This window comes from Ornithorhynchus anatinus, chromosome 9 (assembly GCF_004115215.2).
Source record: "Ornithorhynchus anatinus isolate Pmale09 chromosome 9, mOrnAna1.pri.v4, whole genome shotgun sequence".
Lineage (NCBI taxonomy): Eukaryota > Metazoa > Chordata > Mammalia > Monotremata > Ornithorhynchidae > Ornithorhynchus > Ornithorhynchus anatinus.
The window spans coordinates 49,649,621-49,669,535 of NC_041736.1; the positions used below are offsets into that span (position 1 = coordinate 49,649,621).

The window sequence follows — 19,915 nt, forward strand, 5'->3', positions numbered from 1 at the left end:
TTGAAGACTTATTGAAGTTTCATAGACCATATGGTCCCACAAAACGAAAGTTGGCTGAGGAGTCAGGAGATCTGGGTTGTGTTTCCAAGTCCTCCACTGATTATGTGATCTTGAGCAAGTCCCATAGCCTCTCTGTAAAACCGAGATCATATCCAGCACTTAGTATGATGCCCAGTGCTTAATGCAGTGTTCTGCAGACAGTAAGCACTTACTACATACTATTATTGCTATTCAAAGGAGCAAAATGGACTAGTGTACAGAGCACAGGCCTGGAAGTCAGGATCTGGGTTCTAATCCCAGCACCACCATTTTTACCTGCTGTGTGATCTTGGGCAAGCACTTAACTTCTCTGTACTTCAGTTCCCTCATTTGCAAATTGAGGGTTCAATACCTGTTCTCCTTCGTGCTTAGACTCTGAGCCCCATGTGGAATCTGATTATCTCTTAAAGCCCCATGTGGAATCTGATTATCTCTTATATATATGTCAGTGTTTAGTACAGTGCTTGACACTTAAGTGCTTAACAAATTCCAGTTGTTATTCAAATGAATTGTCTGATTGCCAAGTTAATAGTCGCAGAATAGTGTTTTTTCCTAAGGGTCTTATGACCTAGTCCCATTCTAATTCTATATTTGATGGTTTAGAAATCTTCAGAAATTAGTAATGAATATTTCAAGAGCAGAATTTTAGAGACACTGAAAACTAAAGTTCAATAACACCTGAAATTAGGAACCATATTTAGGTCTTTCTTTAAAAAAATGAAACAAGTCTCTTGTTTGCATGCATAAATTTATTTTTAAAAATACTTTGGTTTTAGTTGAATTTTTCTTGTAAGGCTTCTTTGTCTACAATTCAATTTTTACTGTACTTGAATTGGTACAGTTTCCCAAAATGGGACCTCTGTAGTTCAGCAATTGGCTTTTATTCATGAGCATGTCTTCGGAGCCAGGAGTTGCTTCTGGAAGAAAGAAAAATTATGGACTGTGAAGGAGTAAAGAGTAAGAACAGATGAAGCTCTTATGAGGGAAAAATGAGCCAGTGATTATTAGGTGAGGAATGGAAATGGGTGAAGCTGTACACAACTTTGATGATAAAGCATTACTATGGTGCATGAGGGAAATCTTCGGAATATTAAAAGTGTATCCCAGTTTATTCAGAACATCAAGATAGTAAATAAAAACACCAGCTACAGAGTTTGAGTGCATGAAAAATTAACTATTTTCAGCATCGAATCTGATAGAAGTTAGAGGAATCACAAGATTGATTACAAAATGTAAACTCTATTTCTAAGATTATCTGGGTTAGTGTTTGACACCTATACTAGCTTGAACAAATTTGATAAAAAATTAAGTGGGTATCATGTTAACTTGTGCTATGTAGACAATATTTTGGTGACTCTTGTTCCTAGCTTTGCTACTTTAAAATGGATTCCACTTCGGCTCTGTTATAGAAGCTTTTCTTTGGGGAATATTAAATTTAATAATAACAGTGGTATTTGTTAAGCACTTACTATGTGGCAGGCACTGTACTAAGTGCTGGGGGAGAAAAAGCAAAGGGGGATTGGTCACGGTCCCTGTCCATCTGGGACTCACAATCTCAATTCCCATTTGGCAAATGAGGCAGAGAAGTGAAGTGACTTGCCCAAGGGCACTCAGCAGACAAGTGGCAGAGCCGGGATTAGAACCCAGGTCCTTCTCACTCCCAGGCCTGTGCTCTGTGGTTTGAGTGAGTAAAGGGACGTTCATTCATGCACACGCAATACGTGAAATACCTACCTTGTTAATATTTTAACTTTTATTCAGTACACATTCCTATGTAAGTAATGACTTGCATGGAAACCGAGTTGGCCAGACCGATTTTTGTCACTAATAAGGTTAACTACTCTGGCACGCATGGGCAGCCGAGTGGAAGAAAGAAGGGAAATCCCCACTGATTATATGATGACCTTGCAGCAGCAGGAAGAAAGGTGGTCATTTGGGCATGCAAAAGCACCCAGGTCCAGAAGCTAAAATTGAAAAGCCACAGTGAAACTGCAATCGTATCTCGAGGGAGAAAAGTGGACGTGAGATACCAAAGTGGAGTGCTGACAGGGTGAGGACCCGCTGGAGCCCCTGGGGAATATAGGTAGATGAAAGGCCAGAGGAGGAGAGATGAGTCACCTAAACCAAGGAGCCCCAAGAAGAATGGCAAAAGAAAATGTTTATTTTGAGAAACAGGAAATTTGATTGGACCACACCAACTAAGAGAGTGGAAGCCTAGATAAGACAGCCGTAGGGATAGGTGAGAGAGTGGACGTGCCAAAAATGAGTTGGGATGCAGTATCTGGTTGGAGAGCAATGTGTGTTTGGAGAAAAGTGGGCTGGATAGATAGACCAGGAAATAGTTGAGATTAGCACTGACTAGAATGACAGAAGAGTATGTGACAGACAAGTAGAAGACATGGAAGAGGGGCAGGGGGAGGAAAGGGTGACTTTAAAAACAATGTTTCATGGGTATTAGGTAGTGACTAATATCTCCTGTTAGCAGCATGCCTTCCCCTGACTTTCCCATCACCGTAGACAGCATCACCATCCTTTCCATTTCACAAGACCGTAACCTTGGTGGTGTCCTTGACTCTTCTGTCTTTCATTCAACCCACGTGATCAATCTGTACTAAATAATGTGATCTTGGGCAAGTCACCTCCCTTCTGTGCCTCAGTTACCTCATCTGTAAACTGGGGATTGAGACTGTGAGCCTTAAGTGGGACAGGGATCCTGTCTAACCTGATAATCGTGTATCTCCCCCAGCGCTTGGAACAGTGCATGGCACATAGTAAGCGCTTGACACATTCCATCATTATTATTATTAACCTCTATAACATCACTAAAATCCTTCCTTTCCTCTCCATCCAAACTGCTGCCATGTTAATCCAAGCACTTCTCCTATCTCACCTTGATTACTGCGTCGAACTCCTTGCTGACCTTCCTGCCTCCCGTCTCTCCCCAGTCCGGTCCATACTTCACTCTGCTGCCCAGATCATGTTTCTACAAAGACGTCCAGTCCGTGTTTCCCACTCCTCAAGAACCTTCAGGGGTTACCCAATTACTTCCTCAACAAACAGAAACTCCTAACCGTTAGCTTTAAAGCACTCAGTTACCTTGTCCCCTTCTACCTCACCTTGCTATTCTCCTTCTACAACTCAACCCGCACACTTTGCTCCTCTAATGCCGACTTACCGTACCTTGATCTCCTCTATCTCGCCGCTGACCTCTTGCCCACGTCTTGCCTCTAGCCTGGAAATCCCTCCCTCTTCATACCCGACATAGACAATTACTCTCCCCCTACTTCAAAGCCTTTTTGAAGGCACATCCCGAAGAGGCCTTCCCTGATTAAGGCCTCTTTTTTCCTTTTCTTCCACTCCCTTCTGTGTTGCCCAGACTTGCTCCCTTTATTCTTCCCCACCCATCCACCCCACAGCACTTAGATACAGATCTGTAGTTCATATTAATGTCTTTCTCCCCCTCTAGACTGTACGCTTGCTGTGGGCAGAGAGTGTGCCTGTTATCTCCGAAGCACTTAATACATTTTTGTACATAGCGCTCAATAAATGCAGTTGATTGGTTTCAGGGGGCTAATTCATTGGCCTCTGCTTTTGGGATCTTCAGAACATAGCTACCCATGCACAGAATCACCCCATTTACTTTTTGATTCCTTTAACTAGCTGTCCCTATTGCCCAGTGGATGTAATGCTCCCTTTCAGGTTGTTAGCTTTTATGACAATTGCATTAATTTTCTTCAGTTTTTCAAGCTACCCATTTGTTGAAGCAGGTGAAGAGGAAGCTGGTAAAAATGGTGTGGGTGACATGCAAATTGTCAAGTAGGGAGTAGAAATTGATTCAAGTAAATGCAAGAGGTGAGCGATCTTGTGTACCTATTCTTTTTCAACATTCTCACAATTACATTTTGAGAACAGCAAGTTTATGGCCATAAAAAGGGGTTTAAATTCATTCCTTGAATCATATTTACTTGCAGAGATGTGTTAGAGCAACTTCTCAGGATTTCTGAAAGATTTAATACCAGTGCAAGCGTACTCCTGGTTACTATTCGGGTGATTACAAGAACTTGGGGTTATAACCAGTACCATTAGATGCCTTACCACCCATGGTTGCATGATGGGCCCTGATTCGGCTGAGTGCTCTAGGTAAGTGAGTGCTCCACCCCTTCCCCATCTGAGTTGAGATTAAGCAATCAACAGTGAATGGATCTTGAAAAAGCACCGCTCACAATATGTGTAAGATTTTCAAGATGTTTAAGAGACCTTTTAACAGATAACCAAAGACATTGTTGAACTGGATGGGGCATTTGAGAAATTATTCTTAGCAATGTCACTGCAAAATTTAGTTTGGTCTAAACTCCCACTCCCCAACTCCACTTTCCCTCCTCCTTCGCCTTTGAAGTGCTTCCGCTCTCTAGCGAGGAATGATTACAGCCTGTTTTAATTTAGCATTAGATAATGACAGATCCTTTTTTAGTATTAACTATACCTGGAGCTGGGAGGAAGGTGAGGATCCCACTTTCCAAGGATTGGGTCTACTTGCTTTGCACTGTTATCTTGGATTGTTGATTTAACTAATTTATTTTTTTGTTTTTCCACCATGATCCCATACGAGATTGTAGAGTCCTTTAGAGCAGCAGTCCTGTTTCCCATGCTGATCTCACAAAGGTTTAGTAGAGTGCTCTGGACTTAGGTGCCCTAGACTTTAAGCTCCTTGTGAGCAGAGAATGAAACTACCAACTCTGTTGTGCTCTCCCAAGTGTTTAGTACAGTGCTCTGCACACAGTAAAGCACTCAAATGCCCTTAAGTTGATTGATAAAGTTGGTAGAAATGGACAATCCATATTTCAGGAAGACAATTGCATCCTACTCGGAGAAATCATTAAACAGGGACCACATAACATTTTGACAATCTACTGTATCACTGCAAGGTGCCAAAATAGTAGTAGTGATTTCTTCACCAGTTAAGATTTTGGGATTGAAATTTTGCATCAATTTTCAAGAAAGTAGATTGACTGATTAGTATGATTGAAAAAGGCCCTAATGGAGGGAAGGGTTTAAAGCTGTACAGGGGTGTTGAGAAGAATCTAGCTTGCTGCAGGGTACTTTAAGAAGATAAGGCTATTGGACAGGTTTTTCATTAATAGAATCCTTTTATAACTCTTGTTGAAAAAATCTGATGTACCTCTGAGTGACTTTAGTAGTTAGGTTAGCATTTCAATATATTAACATGTGGAGGAATTTCGTGTTTTCCAGAGGCTCTGGATGGGTCTTACTTTATACATGTAGGTCTGTGGGAAAGTGTACCCCATGATAAATCACATTTTCAAGGGATGTAGCCTGGTGATATAATGGAATAAACCTGTAGTATCATTGTTCTACAGTTACTACTGCTGTGAAGTGAATCAACCCTATTTGGAAGTAGTGGTACAATTCCTTATGGAATTTAGTGTGTGTTTGTTGTCTTTGTGAGGGGGGAGGGGGTGGTGGTAGGGAGAGGGAGCTGGAGAGGCCAAGCCTACTGACAATGGAAAAAGAATACCAGATTTGGGGTAAAAAAACCCCAAAACATAATTGGTAGCATTCAAATTCAATCAATGAGACAATTTCAAGGAGCGGCTCATTTCTTCCCTGCCTCATCACAAATGTGTTAATGTCGTAGAACACTAGTTTTCTTAAAACGTTTCCCCAAATTTGGGACAGCACAACCAGAGATGGGTAAAATTGGTATCATTCCCTAGTCTCGGTTGCCTGAATGGCCTAATGTACATTGCTGAGGCAGTAGCAGATTATGCTTGCTCTTTCTATCCCTTTCGGTTTTAAATCATCCACAGTAGTGTTCTAAATAACATTTCAAAGCAAAATTTCTCTTCCGTGTTAAAAAAAAAAAAACAAACCAACAACAAACTAGTAAGAATAATTTTATCTATTGTGCTACTTTAAATGAGTAAGAAATTAAAAACTGGGAAGATACCAAGTATTTTTTACCGTCCACATTTTCTCCATCTGGTCCCAAGAGGCTCTGTTTTTGACTCATTCAGGTTTTAGTCGTCCCCTTAGGTTTAGTATTCTTCCCACCCTAGATCATCAAAGATTAAAAAAAGTCCGTGTTAGTCACATAGGAAAGGATTTCGAACAGTCATCTTGTTTTTATTCTTTTGGTTAGAAGCTGTTTTGCTGGATAAGCCGGTAGCCTTTCAACTTAATAATGCCTTTCTCCACAGGCACATTTAATGAGTACATATTTTATCTTTGACTCCTTTGTTATTTTAGGTGGTAAGTAACATTATCCTCATTTTGCAGAGAGGGAAATTAGAGTACAAAGGTTATAGTTTAGTTCACTGAAATCAGTGGCAGATCTGGGGAAAGGACAATTTCCTATGTGCCCTTTTTACTTAATATGAAATGCCTAGCCATAAAGAACGGGTGATTAGCATTTTGCACCATAAACTATGCTGTAATCACTATAACACCATGTTCTAATTTGCAAAGAGCAACCATGCCGAAAATGCTCTAAGAATCTTAATTTGACTCTCTCTGTAATCCTGACTTCTGCTCGCTATCCCTTTGGTCTTGGTTCCCTATTTCTGGTAACTACAGTTCAACATGACATTTAATTCAAATCCCTTTGCTGTAGAAAGTTGGCACTAAGTGCTTGTTTCCTGGAGATGTGCATGTTAACTTTTCTTTATCCACTCACTAAGCATCTTGCACAGAGCACTGGGGAAAGGTACAAGGGTATTGATTTAGAAACAGTCTGGCCTACAGAAAACTCACAATTTTGTGGGCAGGCAGGAGTTTTCTCATTTGACAGGTGTGTCCTGTCTCCACCCCCCAGACCCTAGAGGCCAGGGGTGGGGGGTTGTACTGGTGGAAGGGGTTTGGGCTGGGTAGTTGCAGGGTCTGCCCACCTTTCTTGAGCAGAGCAGGTCCGAAATAAGTCCCCGAAATTTTGGATGTACTGAAGCCGGTAATTTAATCATGTAAACTAAACATTGTTATGGCTTGTAGTATCTTTTAAAGTCTTAAGTTTGTTTGGCCTGGCAAACAGAAGTGCCATTTTCCTTTTGATTTGTTGGACTCAGTTTCTGAATTGAGTGTGTACAAATGGAAACAAGGCATTATGACTCAGGCAGTGAGTATGTTGAAAGCATTCCACTAGAAAAACGCCTTGTTGATCTCTTGTAGAGTGGGGTATAACTATTGAGGTTGACAAAGTAGTAAACTTGAAAAGAATTAGTGTGATTTGTAGTCAGTGAAGGACAAATGGAAGACAAGGGTTTTGTTCAGCATGAGTAAAGGCAAGTTTCAAAATATGGGGAAGCACAGTTTGAAAAAAAATTACACTACACTAATTTAAAATGGACGGGCTTCGGTTTTAAAGTTTAGTTTTTAGTACAAGTATGCATATGGATGCAGAATCTATTATGGGTGTAGGTAATAGTCAGTCGATGGTATTTGAGTGCTTACTATGTGCAGTAAGATGCAGAACATCATACTAATCATTTGGGAGCGTACAATACAACAGAGTTGGCAGACACATTTCCTGCCTACGAGCAGCTTACAGTCAGGAATCAGTCTGCTGTATATAAGACCGATTAATCTCTGTAGGTAATTGGTATGAAAGACGTTGTTTCTGCATTGCTTTTGGCAGCTGTATTTACAGACACAACTTACAATGCTGTGGAAAACATTGTCAAATTCAAAAGATGAGACTAGATGATATTGGTCAAATTAAAAAAGCTTACTCCAAATCATGGCTGAAAACGTTTTCATTAATCTAAAAGTTACTATAAATTAATTTTTTTAGAAGTGGAGCACAATTTATATTTGGAACAATGCACAGTACATATAGATGTAAAGGACAGAAGCTTATTGTTTGCTAATTGGATGTAGGATAACCTGCTTTTCAACCTCGACTTTTTTTCACTAGTCCCTGATCGTAGAACAGTGAATTTATTGAGCCTCAGTTTATATTGATTTTTAGAGGGAGGGGATATTTTCCAAATAAGTTATGGACTTTTGTTTGCTTTTTATCTCTTAAAATTCCTGAACACCTTTTTAAAGTGCTGAAAATGAGCGTATATACAACATTTTGGGTTCATGTACTAACATGTGAAATTTTGGTAAGAATGATATTTTAAGTAATTACCAATGTCTTAGAGCACATGAGAACACCTTTTTCTTTTAAACCAGAGTAGGTTTGGAATTGCAAAGTTCTTTTAGCAGTGAAATGCAAGTTGAGGGAGAAAATCATTAGGAACAGAAAAGTGTAGCACATTAGTACTAATAATGTTGGTATTTGTTAAGCGCTTACTATGTGCAGAGGACTGTTCTAAGCGCTGGGGTAGATACAGGGTCATCAGGTTGTCCCACATGAGGCTCACAGTCTTCATCCCCATTTGACAGATCAGGTAACTGAGGCACTGAGAAATGAAGAGACTTGCCCACAGTCAAACAGCTGACAAGTGGCAGAGCCGGAATTCGAACCCATGACCTCTGACTCCCAGGCCCGTGCTCTTTCCACTGAGCCACGCTGGATTATGTCCATAGTTCATACCGCCCCATTAAAAATCCCACTGGCTAGCATTCTGCATATCATGTTTTGTGACCTTGGGCCTCCTTACATGTCCCCAGTTAGACTGTAAGCCCGTCATTGGGCAGGGATTGTCTCTATCTGTTGCCAAATTGTATACTCCAAGTGCTTAGTCCAGTGCTCTGCACACAGTAAGCGCTCAATAAATACTACTGAATGAATGAATGTTCACACCTCCATCTAGTTGTCTGTGGAAGTGCAGTGCCCGAAGGGCTTTCCTGACTCAAAATTCTCTGGTACACAGTTCTTTTGCTGGATGAGCTGTAATCTACTTGGCCTTTTAGAAAAGATTTTGAACTCTCCTCAAATCAGCTGGCCATCTTTTGCCTCATCATTAATGCCTAACTTATGAAATTCACATTTAGATTTCTTTTGTGAATCTGCTTTGAAATGAATCTTATCTCAGTGTTAAAACAGTGGGGGGAAAATACTATCCATGACCTAGCCCAGAGTTCTAATAACTCCATAGCAGAAACAGTTGTAATGGCTTTGTGAATACAGTGTTTCATTAAACCAAATTATAGCGGCTAGCAAACAAGCAGCCAGACCCAAACATGAAATTGCGTAGAAATTAGAGAAGCAGCATGGCCTAGTGAATAGGGCATAGGCCTGGGAATCAGAATGACCCGAGTGCTACTTACCTGCTGTGTGACTTTGGGCAAGTCACTTAACTTCTCTGTGCATCACTTACTTCATCTGTAAAATACTGTGTGAGCCCCATGAGGGACATGGACTGTGTCCAACTTGGTTAGCTTTTATCTACCCCAGCACTGTACAGTGCCTGGCACATAGTAAGTGCTTAACAAATACCATTTAAAATAATCAAAAGGCTAATAATTCAACATTACCTATTGTGAAGGGTCTGTTTTAAAAGCATCCTTCAAGCTTTGATAAATTGAGCCACCTGATTCCATAGTATTAAATGCTAATAAATGAGTGCCATATTAATCCATCTTTCCTTTTTTGAGTAGGAAGTATACATTTTTCTCCTACATTCTCTTTGTGCACACTCAGCTTTTTCTTTTTATAACAATCTGAATTTTGGTTAGTTTGTAAGGGGCTAAGACTTTTTGGATATAGAAAATGTGGCTAACTGAAGGGAAACTAGTTTTTCTCGGAGTTTTCACAGCAGGGATACACTAGAGGACACAGTTTTTTGATTAACTCAAATTCCATTCTGAATTTGGGCCATTATTTTGTTTCTACTTTTTTTTTTAGAGCCAGGAGGTAGTAATTCTATTACCTTGGGTTATGGAGTAGAGTGATGGGTTTAAGAAGGTAAATGAGCAGATATTTATCTCTCTTGTGGCTTTTAGTTCTAGCATCTAAGTGAAAAAGATAGGTTAGAAAATACTCCCATGATACAACCTCCACATTTCTGAATAAAATGACACATACTTGGAGGAGCACATTTTTATTGGCCAAAAGATTAGAAGAGTTTTGTTTTTCATCAGTATCATGGAGAGAAGTGATTGTATTAAAATGGTTAAAATTTGGGTAAGCACTAAAATTAATCCAGGGAATGATTTGTGCACTCATTGGCCAAAACTCTAATGGCTCAGGTTCTAGACCCCATTTGACTTTGTCTTGTCTTATGCTGTCGAGTTTTTTCTGACCCATAGAGACGCCATGGACACATCTCTCCCAGAATGTCCCTCTCTCCACCTGTGGCCATTCTGGTAGTTTATCCATAGATTTTTCTTGGTGAAAACCCAGAAATGGTTTACCACTGCCTTCTTCCATGCAGTAAACTTGAATCTCCTCCCTTGACTCTCTCCCATCCTGCTGCTGCCCAGCAAAGCTGAGGTTTGACTTGTAGCAGATTGCCTTCCACTCGATAGCCACTGCCCAAGCTAGGAATGGAATGGGTATTCCCCTTCTAGACTCTCCTTCCCGCAGATTAGACTGATAGAGTATTGGAAACTCTCCAGGTGCGATCCTGAAAAGGGGCCACTTGAGTTTAGGGGGCTCAGTATGGTTATGGCTGAACAGTCTAGAACAGGTGATAGCTCAGCATGTAAGTTGCAACTTAAAGTGTTCCCCAAAAGTAATTTAAAGCCTACTTAAGAAAAACCTGGCTGTTAAGCATATGAAAGTTTCTGGGTTTTTTTTTTCCTAGTGTTTAAACACAGAGAGCTAAAATGCTATTTCAGGGTCTTGGGCATTTCAAGCAGTGTTAAGAAGTTACCAAAACCAAAAGTTAGTTTTATGCAGCTCCCTACCCCAGCTGTCCAAAGCCTACGTATGACATTCCCTGTCAAAATTCCATCCTGCTTGAGATAGTTGCAAAGTAAAGCCAAGCACTCTTTTATGAGTACATATCTCTGTTTTGGAAATTTCCTTCGATACTGAACAAAACCAGAGTTCTTCACTTGTGGATGTTCCCAGTTTTGCTCCCAGAACATGCTTGAGGCCTGCCACTAGAGCATGTGACCCAGGAGGAAGACCACATGCCTGAGAGTCAGAGGACCTGGGTTCTAATTCCGGCTCCTCCACTTGCCTGCTGTGTGATCTTGGGCAGTTCACATCTCTGAGCCTCAGTTTCCTCACCTGTAAAATGGGGGTTCTATACCTGTTCTCCCTCCTACTTAGACTGTGAGCCCTTGTGGGATAGGGACAGAGTCCAATTCGTGTCTACCCCAGAGCTGGGCACAGAGTAAGCGCTTAACAAATACTACTATTATTATTAGTAGTAGTAAATAATAAGAAATACTGCCTCCATTTCTTGGTTCCATCTCTGGTTTGAAGTGTGTGATTGTTAATGGTGAGTTAGTCACCATTTTTTTTTTACATATACAAATTCTGAGAAGTGGATTTTTTAAATCTTTTAAAATCTTTGGAGTTGAAATGGAAAAGTTGGGTAAAATAATTAAAAATTCACCTAAGAAAAAATGTACTTTCACCTTGAGTTGGACAATTAAAATATTTTTATGTGAGCCATATTTCTCCAGTTTCTCTGCCATTGACAGATTTGAGAGTGTTGTGTATCTGGACTTTCCCCATTCATAGTCAATTGTTGACTATCACGTTTTTCACATATTTAAGTTCTATCTGATTTTCAGTCATGTGAACAGAGTAGTTATTTGACATAAATCAGTCAGTTGTATTTATGGAGTGCTTACTGTGTGCTGAGCACTGTATTAAGCGCTTGGGAGAGTACAATATAATGATAGACACATTCCCTGACTAGTGTGGGTGTGTGAAACTGAGACCTTACTCTAGTAAAATAAAAGGATAGGCTGCTTCATCTTACTTGAGTCAGAGTTTATTTTAGCCATGCTTTCTTGAGGAAAAGAAAAGAATACTAGGGGAAACCTTATCTTAATCTACCCTAGAAGGATTTGAATTGACAAGGAACTCAAGTGAAGAGGTTAGAGCCCAAGATTAGGAATATGCCAGGAGGGTCTCAGGTGTCAAAGCAGGTTTTGGTTGGGGGGGGCCTGGGAAGAAAGTCCTAGGTTCCCCCCTGAAGAAAGCCCTAGGTTCCACCCTCAAGAAATGGGTAATGGGTGGTCCGGGGAAGAGAATGAAGTGGGAGAATGAGGAAAGAATAGAGAGTCTTGGTGATTATGGGCCACAAAAAATAGTGAAGTGTCAAGGATCAGTAGGAGATGAAGGCAGAAATATGCAAGATAACATGTGAATTGTGTTGTAGGTTATTCTGGTGGGTTTGTCTTTCTATCAGTCAACTAATTGAGCTGGAAAGGGGGCAGTTTGGGAGAAGATGGAATCCTTTGCTTTCTTGGTTGGGAACATTCAGTTTGAAATTGTCCTAAAAACTGAAGAGAGGTTACCACAAGAAAGAAGCTTAAATTGTCTTTGTAAAGATGGTACCTGAAGTCACGAGTGGATTGCTTCCATGAGGGAGAAGAGATGGTTGAACAGCTAAGCCTTGAAAGATGCTCATTGGAAAGGGGTCAATGTGTTGGTACAAAGGCAAGGTGAGAGAGGATCTGGCCACAGAAGCAAAGGACCAAAGAGCATGCCACTCTTGGGACAGAGACATTTGGGACAGAGATGTCTTGGAGAATAATGCGTAAAGGAAATCTTTGAGTTTAATCTGAGGGAATTGGCCAGACACTTGTAGTGGATTGGAGATAGTCAAGGAGCATTGGCCAGAAGCGAGGGTTTGAAGACAGCAGAAGCGAGTTTGAGGAATTTGAGAAATGTAATAAATGACAGAGTAGGACAGCTAAGACTTGCAAGGGCTTGAAAGAAGAAGTCTGCACAGGGCTCTTAAAAAAAAAAAAATACCATGGCTAGGCCACTTGCATCATTCTTATTTTGGTGTCTTATTTTGGCTTAGGCATCATTACTATGTGCTGGAGGAAGCTAACAGGGCAAGTGACACTGCTTTTGCAGAACATTTGGAACCTGAGGTTGATAAAGTGGTGGGTTTGGACAGGCCCAGAGTCTCGTACTGAGAAGAGGAATTCCCAACCTCACAGCTGTCAAAAGCATGGACTTATTTTGACCTGAATTACACCCCTTGCCAATATTCCTCCAAGTTCTTAACACTCATTAGCCACCCAGTAAAGACGAGTGACTCCTGGGAAGTGGAGAAAAAGAGAGAGATGAGGAAGACAGAATTGAAGATCAAATGGACAGCTCTTGGTCACAGAGAGGTGGGGAGAGATGAGGAATACAGGATTGATATGAGAGAATGAGTAGGCAGATATAAGGATCAATGAGTGCCCTTGGGAATTCTTCAGCATTCAAGTGTATGGAAGAAGGGAAAAAGGTTTTTTTGTTTGTTTTTTTTAAAAGGATATTGAAGGTGCTAAAAATGAATGCTGACTACTGGCGGAGTACTAAGGATGGAAGGAGAGGCAAGGGCCTTGGAAATTACGTACTTTGCAAAAAATGACATTTTTCTCAGCTCCCTTCGCTGAACGACTTGATTTCTGTCTTCACCTCTGGAATGCCAGTTTTTCATCAACAATAGACTTCAAATTTTTGTTTAGAACTTTGGGAAATATTGTTTCTTTACATTTTCTCACCACTCTGTGAAATTGAAATGAAGTAGAAGTTGATAAATAGATTGTGGAAAATTAGGAGCCTTAGTCCCAAGGTGAGGCTGTTTATTCCTTTGATACTTTACGACGTTTTATCTTCTTTTTTCCTCCCTGTTTCTTTACTTTCTCCTAGGACCACAAGGGCCTGCGCACCTTCTTTCCTCTTCTGTTTAGCAATTCCTTTTTAGAGACATGACTTTTTTTCCCTCCACATTGACAATTCCATTTACTTCAGAAGAGGTATTCCTTACTGGATACGATGGAAAGGGAATGGCCTCCTGACATGATGCAGGTTTACTGAATCCTGTTGTTTGTAATTAAGTGAAGCCTAACTTGGAATATTTTACTTGGAGGAAACTTGAAGGGTATTCCAGGGGCAAACATTAGACCCATGAGAAAATGTGCTTCACAACTCATTCCTGTGATTTTTTTTTTTTTTCCTCCTCAGAGCCCAGATAAATTAGACCTGTAATTAGGGATCTGAACAGAATGCCATTTTGAGGTGATTAGTAAAGGTGGTTATTATTTTTGAGAAGAGAACAAATGGAAAGAACAGTAAAAAAGAGGAAGAGTTTGGAGAAATAAAAAGCTGGATCAAATTAGAAACTGGCTGGGATGAAGAGATTAGCAAAAATAAAAGGCAAGTGAAAAGAACAAACAGAGATGAAGAAGATGATAGAAAGGCAGCAGAGGAGAAAGAACACTGGACTGAGTCAGGAACCCTGGTTTCAAAGTGTGTCTTCTACCAATGACTAACTGTGTGTCTTGGCCAAGCCATCAAGTTTTTGTTTTTATGCCTAATATCTTCCTCTCATTAAACTGGGTGACATACCCAGTGCTGTCATTAACTGACAGAGATGTTTTGAAGATTAATAAAATGTCAGGCATGCCAAACCTCTCGTTGGAAGGTGCTAATTAAATTCCAAGTAATGCTATCACAATACAGTTGAAAATGGACAGTAGTAACTTATGAGAACAGGCATTACCATGTTACTTGGATGGTTAAAAGATTGTGCACTGAAAAGGGCACCACCCCCATCTTCATTTAACAATCATAGCGGAAATGGGACTTTTATTTTTTTGGACAGGAGTTCATAAAACATAAATTTTTGGAATTGCCCTGGAAAAATTATTCATCTGTATTTCTTCATCACATTTGAAACGTGCTGCCTCATGTTGGATGCTAAATCCAGAGTAAATTTGTGAGGCTAAATAGGAAATTTGGCCCGAATCTTTGAGTAGTCTCTAGAGAAGTAATTAAAAAAAATCTTTATCAACTTTTGGGGCCTATTGAGGTATTCCTTGATTAATTTAGCCACTTATTACTTCTTTGCTAAGTACAACTCTTCTACTTCCTAAATTTATTCAGCAACTATAAATGATCACTTTGGGAGGGACACTAATTCTTCAGACCATTAGTGGGTTGCTTAATGCTTTATTCCATACATTGTGTATCTAGTGTCTCAATGCCCTAAACAAACGTCTGGAGATTCAAAACAGTTACTACTGGTAAGCTCTTAAAAAGTACCATTGTGGTTGTCATTAATTATTATTTTTATGGCATTTTAGTGCTCGGCACATAGTAAGTGGTTAACAAATACCATCGTCATTATTATAGTTGTTATTACTCTCCTCTTCCAAAGTGTCATTTTGGCTGGAGAAATTTTGGGCACTGGGGAGTTAGTTAAGGAAACAGTGTGCTTCCAGGTGGTGCTTTAAATAAGTGTCACTGGCTCACCTGGTTTTGGGGCATGAAGATTCAAGCCTGAGCTGGCTTGGATCAGATTGCCCCAGGAAGTCTTTTCTAAAGAGTTATTGGGCTCAGCTTCCACTTGGGTGTGTCTCTGGTCGCATTCAGCAACTTCTTTCCAGACCTTGTAGGGAAAGCGTGTACAGGTTTGTTCTTCTCCTTGGCTAATTTGGAACTGAGTCCGTATGCTTCAAGCTCTATAGGGAGGCTAAAAATGGAAGGGACGGCTTGTTTCTGAAAACTGAAATACAGATTAATGAGAGAGAGAGAATTTAAGTGTACATTGTGGAATAAAAATTACCAGATGACTGCTAGAGTGAAAAAGTTTCCTTGTTCTTGGTTGTATATTCTTTTAGCATAGTATTTCACAAACAGGTTCAGGAATCTGTGGACCACTTCAGAGAGGGTTTTGAGGGGATCATTGAAAAGAACCTCAATAATTCTTCCGGTCCAGGGAAATGAACACTGGAATGCTGACATGTTTTTGGCATTTGTTTACAAAATCTCCACTCTCCGTAATTTACCTCTTTTAACAGTCAAATTATTCTTCCTTAGGTCAAGTGCAACACTTTCTTGCTGCAGTTTAAACTCATTTGCTCTAGTTTAGGCATTCGTAGGAAAGAACAAACGGTCTGGGTTCTCTTGGGAAATTGCAGGTTGAAAGAGCTTGGGAACTGGTTTGGAGCATTGTTTCTCAAATGAGGTATTATAGAGACCAGTTGATTCCATCTGACTGTCCCCATTCTGCTGTAACATCAGGGCCATTGGGTCTGAACTGTTCATTCATTCCATAGTATTTATTGAGCGCTTACTATGTGCAGAGCATTGTACTAAGTGCTTGGAATGTACAGTTCGGCAACAGATAGAGACAATCCCTGCCCATTGACGGGCGTACAGTCTAATCGGGGGAGGGGGAGACAGACGGACAAAAACAAGGCAGCTTAATCACAGTAAATAGAATCAAGGGGATGTACACCTCATTAACAAAATAGGGTAATAAAAATATATACAAATGAGCACAGTGCTGTGAGAGGGTTTCCTTTTTTGTTTGCTTTAGTGAGGAGCAAAATTTGCAGTCTTACAGTTTGAAAACCCACTAGTCCCCCAAAGCTATTTTTAGGTGAGTTAAACTTAGGAAACTAGGGAAACTTAAAAATTGTGATATTTATTAGCACTGGCCTTTGATTGTCAGCGATAGAGCTTTAGTATGTAGGAGATATTTCATTTCCCAACTTCAGTTTGTGAATGTAGAAGTTCAGCTTAATTTTCCTATTCATGATTCATGAAACAGTTGGGGTGTAATTCCTTGGATCCCATTCCCCTGTGAATTAGTGGTCAGCATTGCTTAATGTCCTAAACTCTGTAATCTGTTAATTGCCAAAAATAATTTTTTGGGGTGGTGTCTCTTGCCTAACTTTTTATATAATTGTAACTATTGGTGTAGTGTTGTGTAACTTCACCTTTGCATAAATAATCCTTAGCTTGACTCAGAATTACAATTTGAAAAATTTGTAGCATATTTTGTATGATAGCATCCACAGTAACATTATTTTATAGCTCATTGTGGGCAGGGAACATGTCGGACCAACTCTGTTATATTATTACATCGTACTCTCCCAAATGCTTAGTACAGTGGTTGGCATACAATAAGTGCTCAATAAATACAGTTGATTATATAGATATCCTTTATTTTCTTTCTTCTCCTGGAATTGGAATATATTTTCTTGGTATTAAAGGTCTTCAGTCATGCTGAAAGTTGGCTAGCTTTGCTAGCTGTATTCTCTGGGTACGATATATCCTGTAAGACTGCTAATCCAAGATGACCAAAATATTACAGAATGAAAGTTTAGAATCTTGTGGTTATTTTTTTATGTACCCACCTGTTATTTTCTTTCCCTCGGAAAGAGTAGGTAGACTACATTCTGAGTAGCCCAGTAGGTTCTCAGCTTCTGGAAAAAGGAAATTCTCTTCCTGAGTTTTACAGCTTCCCCAGGCTCATTTACAGTTTCCTCATCACTTACCTCATGCTAGTCACTCCTATGATGGTACATATGTTTAAATTTGGGCTTTCTATCCCTTTGGCCTTCCTAATCCATGCTGTTCCTATTGGGCAAGATTTTTATATTCACCAGTCCCTTACATACACCTCTCTCTCTGTCGCTTCTCTGTGCCTATGTTTCTGCATCAGTCACTGGATTTTGATGAGCACTCATTCACTGTGTACTGTTTGGGCGACTGTAAAATGGGGATAAAATATTGGTTCTCTCTCCACCTTAGATTGTGGGAGAGGGACTGTTGGACCTGCTAGACCTGTATCTGACCCATTAATTAGTACAGTGCTTAGTGCACAGTAAGCACTTAAATACGGCAATAATAGCATTTAAAAGCTGACAGGACTGTATTTCATTGCTTTTTCTTCTCTCCATCAAGTCTCAAGAGGGCTATTTATATTAAGCTGCTCACTGGCCATCAAGTATTCCAGTTCCTCTGTTTCATTTTTCAGGCTTCTAGCATGAGGATAGAAGCATTTGCATATTTTGAATTTGTTTTGCTTGGTTTGTATTTGTGTAATCTGCTCTCACTTCCTCCTATGGCCTACTGGATTTCCTTTAAGGTTCCAGAGTACTCCCTTGACCTCAAACCACCTTCTTGCTGTAGGTTGTCAGTCCAGGCCTCCTTCACTCACCTGACTTCCTCCAGTTTACCACTTTATAAATTGCAAGAGTGATAGAGTAGTTCTTAACTTCAGCGGCCTCGTGTACAAGAAGGATAGGCAAGATTCTTCTTAACCTCTACTTTGCTCTGAATCCAACAGTTTTAGAAAAGTTACGTAGAGGAGCTGGACTTTGGTCTCCTCCCTAACAAATCAAATTTGGCCTCAGTAACCTACCTTCGTGCTCTTCTTCTCTGTGTCGTAGTATCAACATGTTCCATAACAGCCAAATGTTCTGCTGTCCCCACCCAGGCAAAAATCACCATGAGGTCCTTTCTGATGTCACAATCCCAGCTGATAGATCTTCCAATACCACCACTGGCTTCGGATGGCACTCTTCCCTTCACTGGAGTAGGGTTTTTGGTGCAAGAGAGGATCCGTCCGGCTGAAACTTTGCTTTCCTTCCTTTCAGCCGATTGCCCTCGTTCAGGGGGCTTTCTTTGGCCGTGGTAACTCGAGGGTTGCCTCAGAGGATGGCACGGGGCTACAGTGCCCCGAAAAAGCCTGTAATGAATTCTCTCTCTTCTGACCCTTATTGTTGGCTGCATTTGTTAAATATTGACTTGTTAGAACACTGATGCTTTTTAAATTGTTTGAATTGGGGTTTTTTTAAATGGTATTTCTTAGGTGCTTACTATGTGCCAGGCACTATATTAAGGGCTGGGATAGATTCAATCTAATCAGGTGGGACAAGGTCCAGGTCCCATATGGGGGTCGCAGTCGTAATCCTCATTTTAAGGAGGCACAGAAAAGTTAAGTGACTTTCCCAAAATGTCACAGCAGACAAAAGTAAAATTTTTAATGCTGGCTTCTCTTGAAATTTTGCTGGTCTGTTGTGTTCTTTTCCAGGGAAAATATCTTCATGGCTATATTTATAACTTGACAGAAAATTCAAATCCTACATTTTGAAGCATTTCAGGGGGCCTGTCCTAAAAGATTTCAACTTTAGTTTGAAAATAAAAATAATTCTAGTTATGACTATCATTATGACTAATTACAATTTTTTTTGTCTTTCAGGGTAATGAAGCAAGCTACCCCTTGGAAATGTGCTCACACTGTAAGTCCTTAAATATTTCTTAGACTAGAGAATATATAATATTTTGCTAATCTAAAACCTGTTGGAAGTATTTAAGAAGCCTTGAGATATCATTACAGAAAACCTCAAAATAAGTATAAGGAGATTGTTTGTGCTTCAGGGATGAGTAACTATTTTGGCTAGTTTTCATCTTGAGTAAACAAAACCTGGTGTCCAGTAAAGAGGTCGGGGGAAGTGTTGAATGGAAGAAGCTATTGCATGGGGCCACACAAGCCTATCTCTGGCTCCCAACCTGCAGAGAAACTTGCAGAGATTCTACTTCTATGAATCAGTTGACGATCTGGGTCCAGTTTTGGAGCGATATTTTCCCCACCTCTGCTTTAATGGTATTGCTGCCATAATTTTAAGATGCCAGAAAACATTATAAATGTTATAAATAGACTTGCATTTTCAGTTTGAGTGCTTTTCTTCTGTGCCTGGTGTGTAAATATAGTATGTAAAAGACCAAATGCAAAAATAAAATAAGCAAATCTTCTTTGAATATTTTTGGGTCAAGGAATGCAGGTAATAAAATGCTGGGATGGGATTTTTTTTAACCGCTCTTTTTTTTCTGTGGTGTTTATAAACGTGTAGGTCAAAGAATGACAACTTGTTCCTAGATGTCTGAAATCCTGCAAGCCTACTTTATCAATCTGCAACGAGCAGGAGGACTAGCCTCTTTACATCATTATTATTATTATTATTATTATTTTTATTATTATGATTAAGTGCC

The 19,915-nt window shown here is 40.0% G+C and overlaps 1 protein-coding gene and 1 long non-coding RNA gene across 7 annotated transcripts in view; one reads left to right on the plus strand and one right to left on the minus strand.

Moving 5' to 3' along the window:
* Window positions 1-19,915, plus strand: part of PPP3R1 (protein phosphatase 3 regulatory subunit B, alpha) — a 57,455-nt gene that overhangs the window by 15,274 nt on the left and 22,266 nt on the right. The window contains exons 1-2 of one of the 2 annotated variants that reach the window (XM_001514182.5): window positions 18,430-18,613; window positions 19,125-19,164. In XM_001514182.5, the coding sequence (XP_001514232.2) occupies window positions 18,581-18,613; window positions 19,125-19,164 (73 nt within the window). In that variant the 5' untranslated portion in view covers window positions 18,430-18,580. Of the gene's footprint in view, window positions 1-18,429; window positions 18,614-19,124; window positions 19,165-19,915 lie in introns of those variants that run through there. The other variant, XM_007672083.3, reaches the window with a different exon arrangement.
* LOC103171209 lies at window positions 769-18,394 on the minus strand. Of its 5 annotated transcripts, XR_003762014.2 has the most exons (6): window positions 18,285-18,394; window positions 17,275-17,343; window positions 15,383-15,635; window positions 13,483-13,633; window positions 6,022-6,112; window positions 769-956 (listed from the first exon to the last, which is right to left on the minus strand). It is a non-coding gene; the product is annotated as an uncharacterized LOC103171209 (long non-coding RNA). The 5 variants fall into 5 exon arrangements; XR_003762013.2 differs by lacking the exon at window positions 13,483-13,633 and having other exon boundaries at window positions 6,008-6,112; window positions 18,285-18,393; XR_486654.3 differs by lacking the exon at window positions 13,483-13,633 and having other exon boundaries at window positions 18,285-18,392.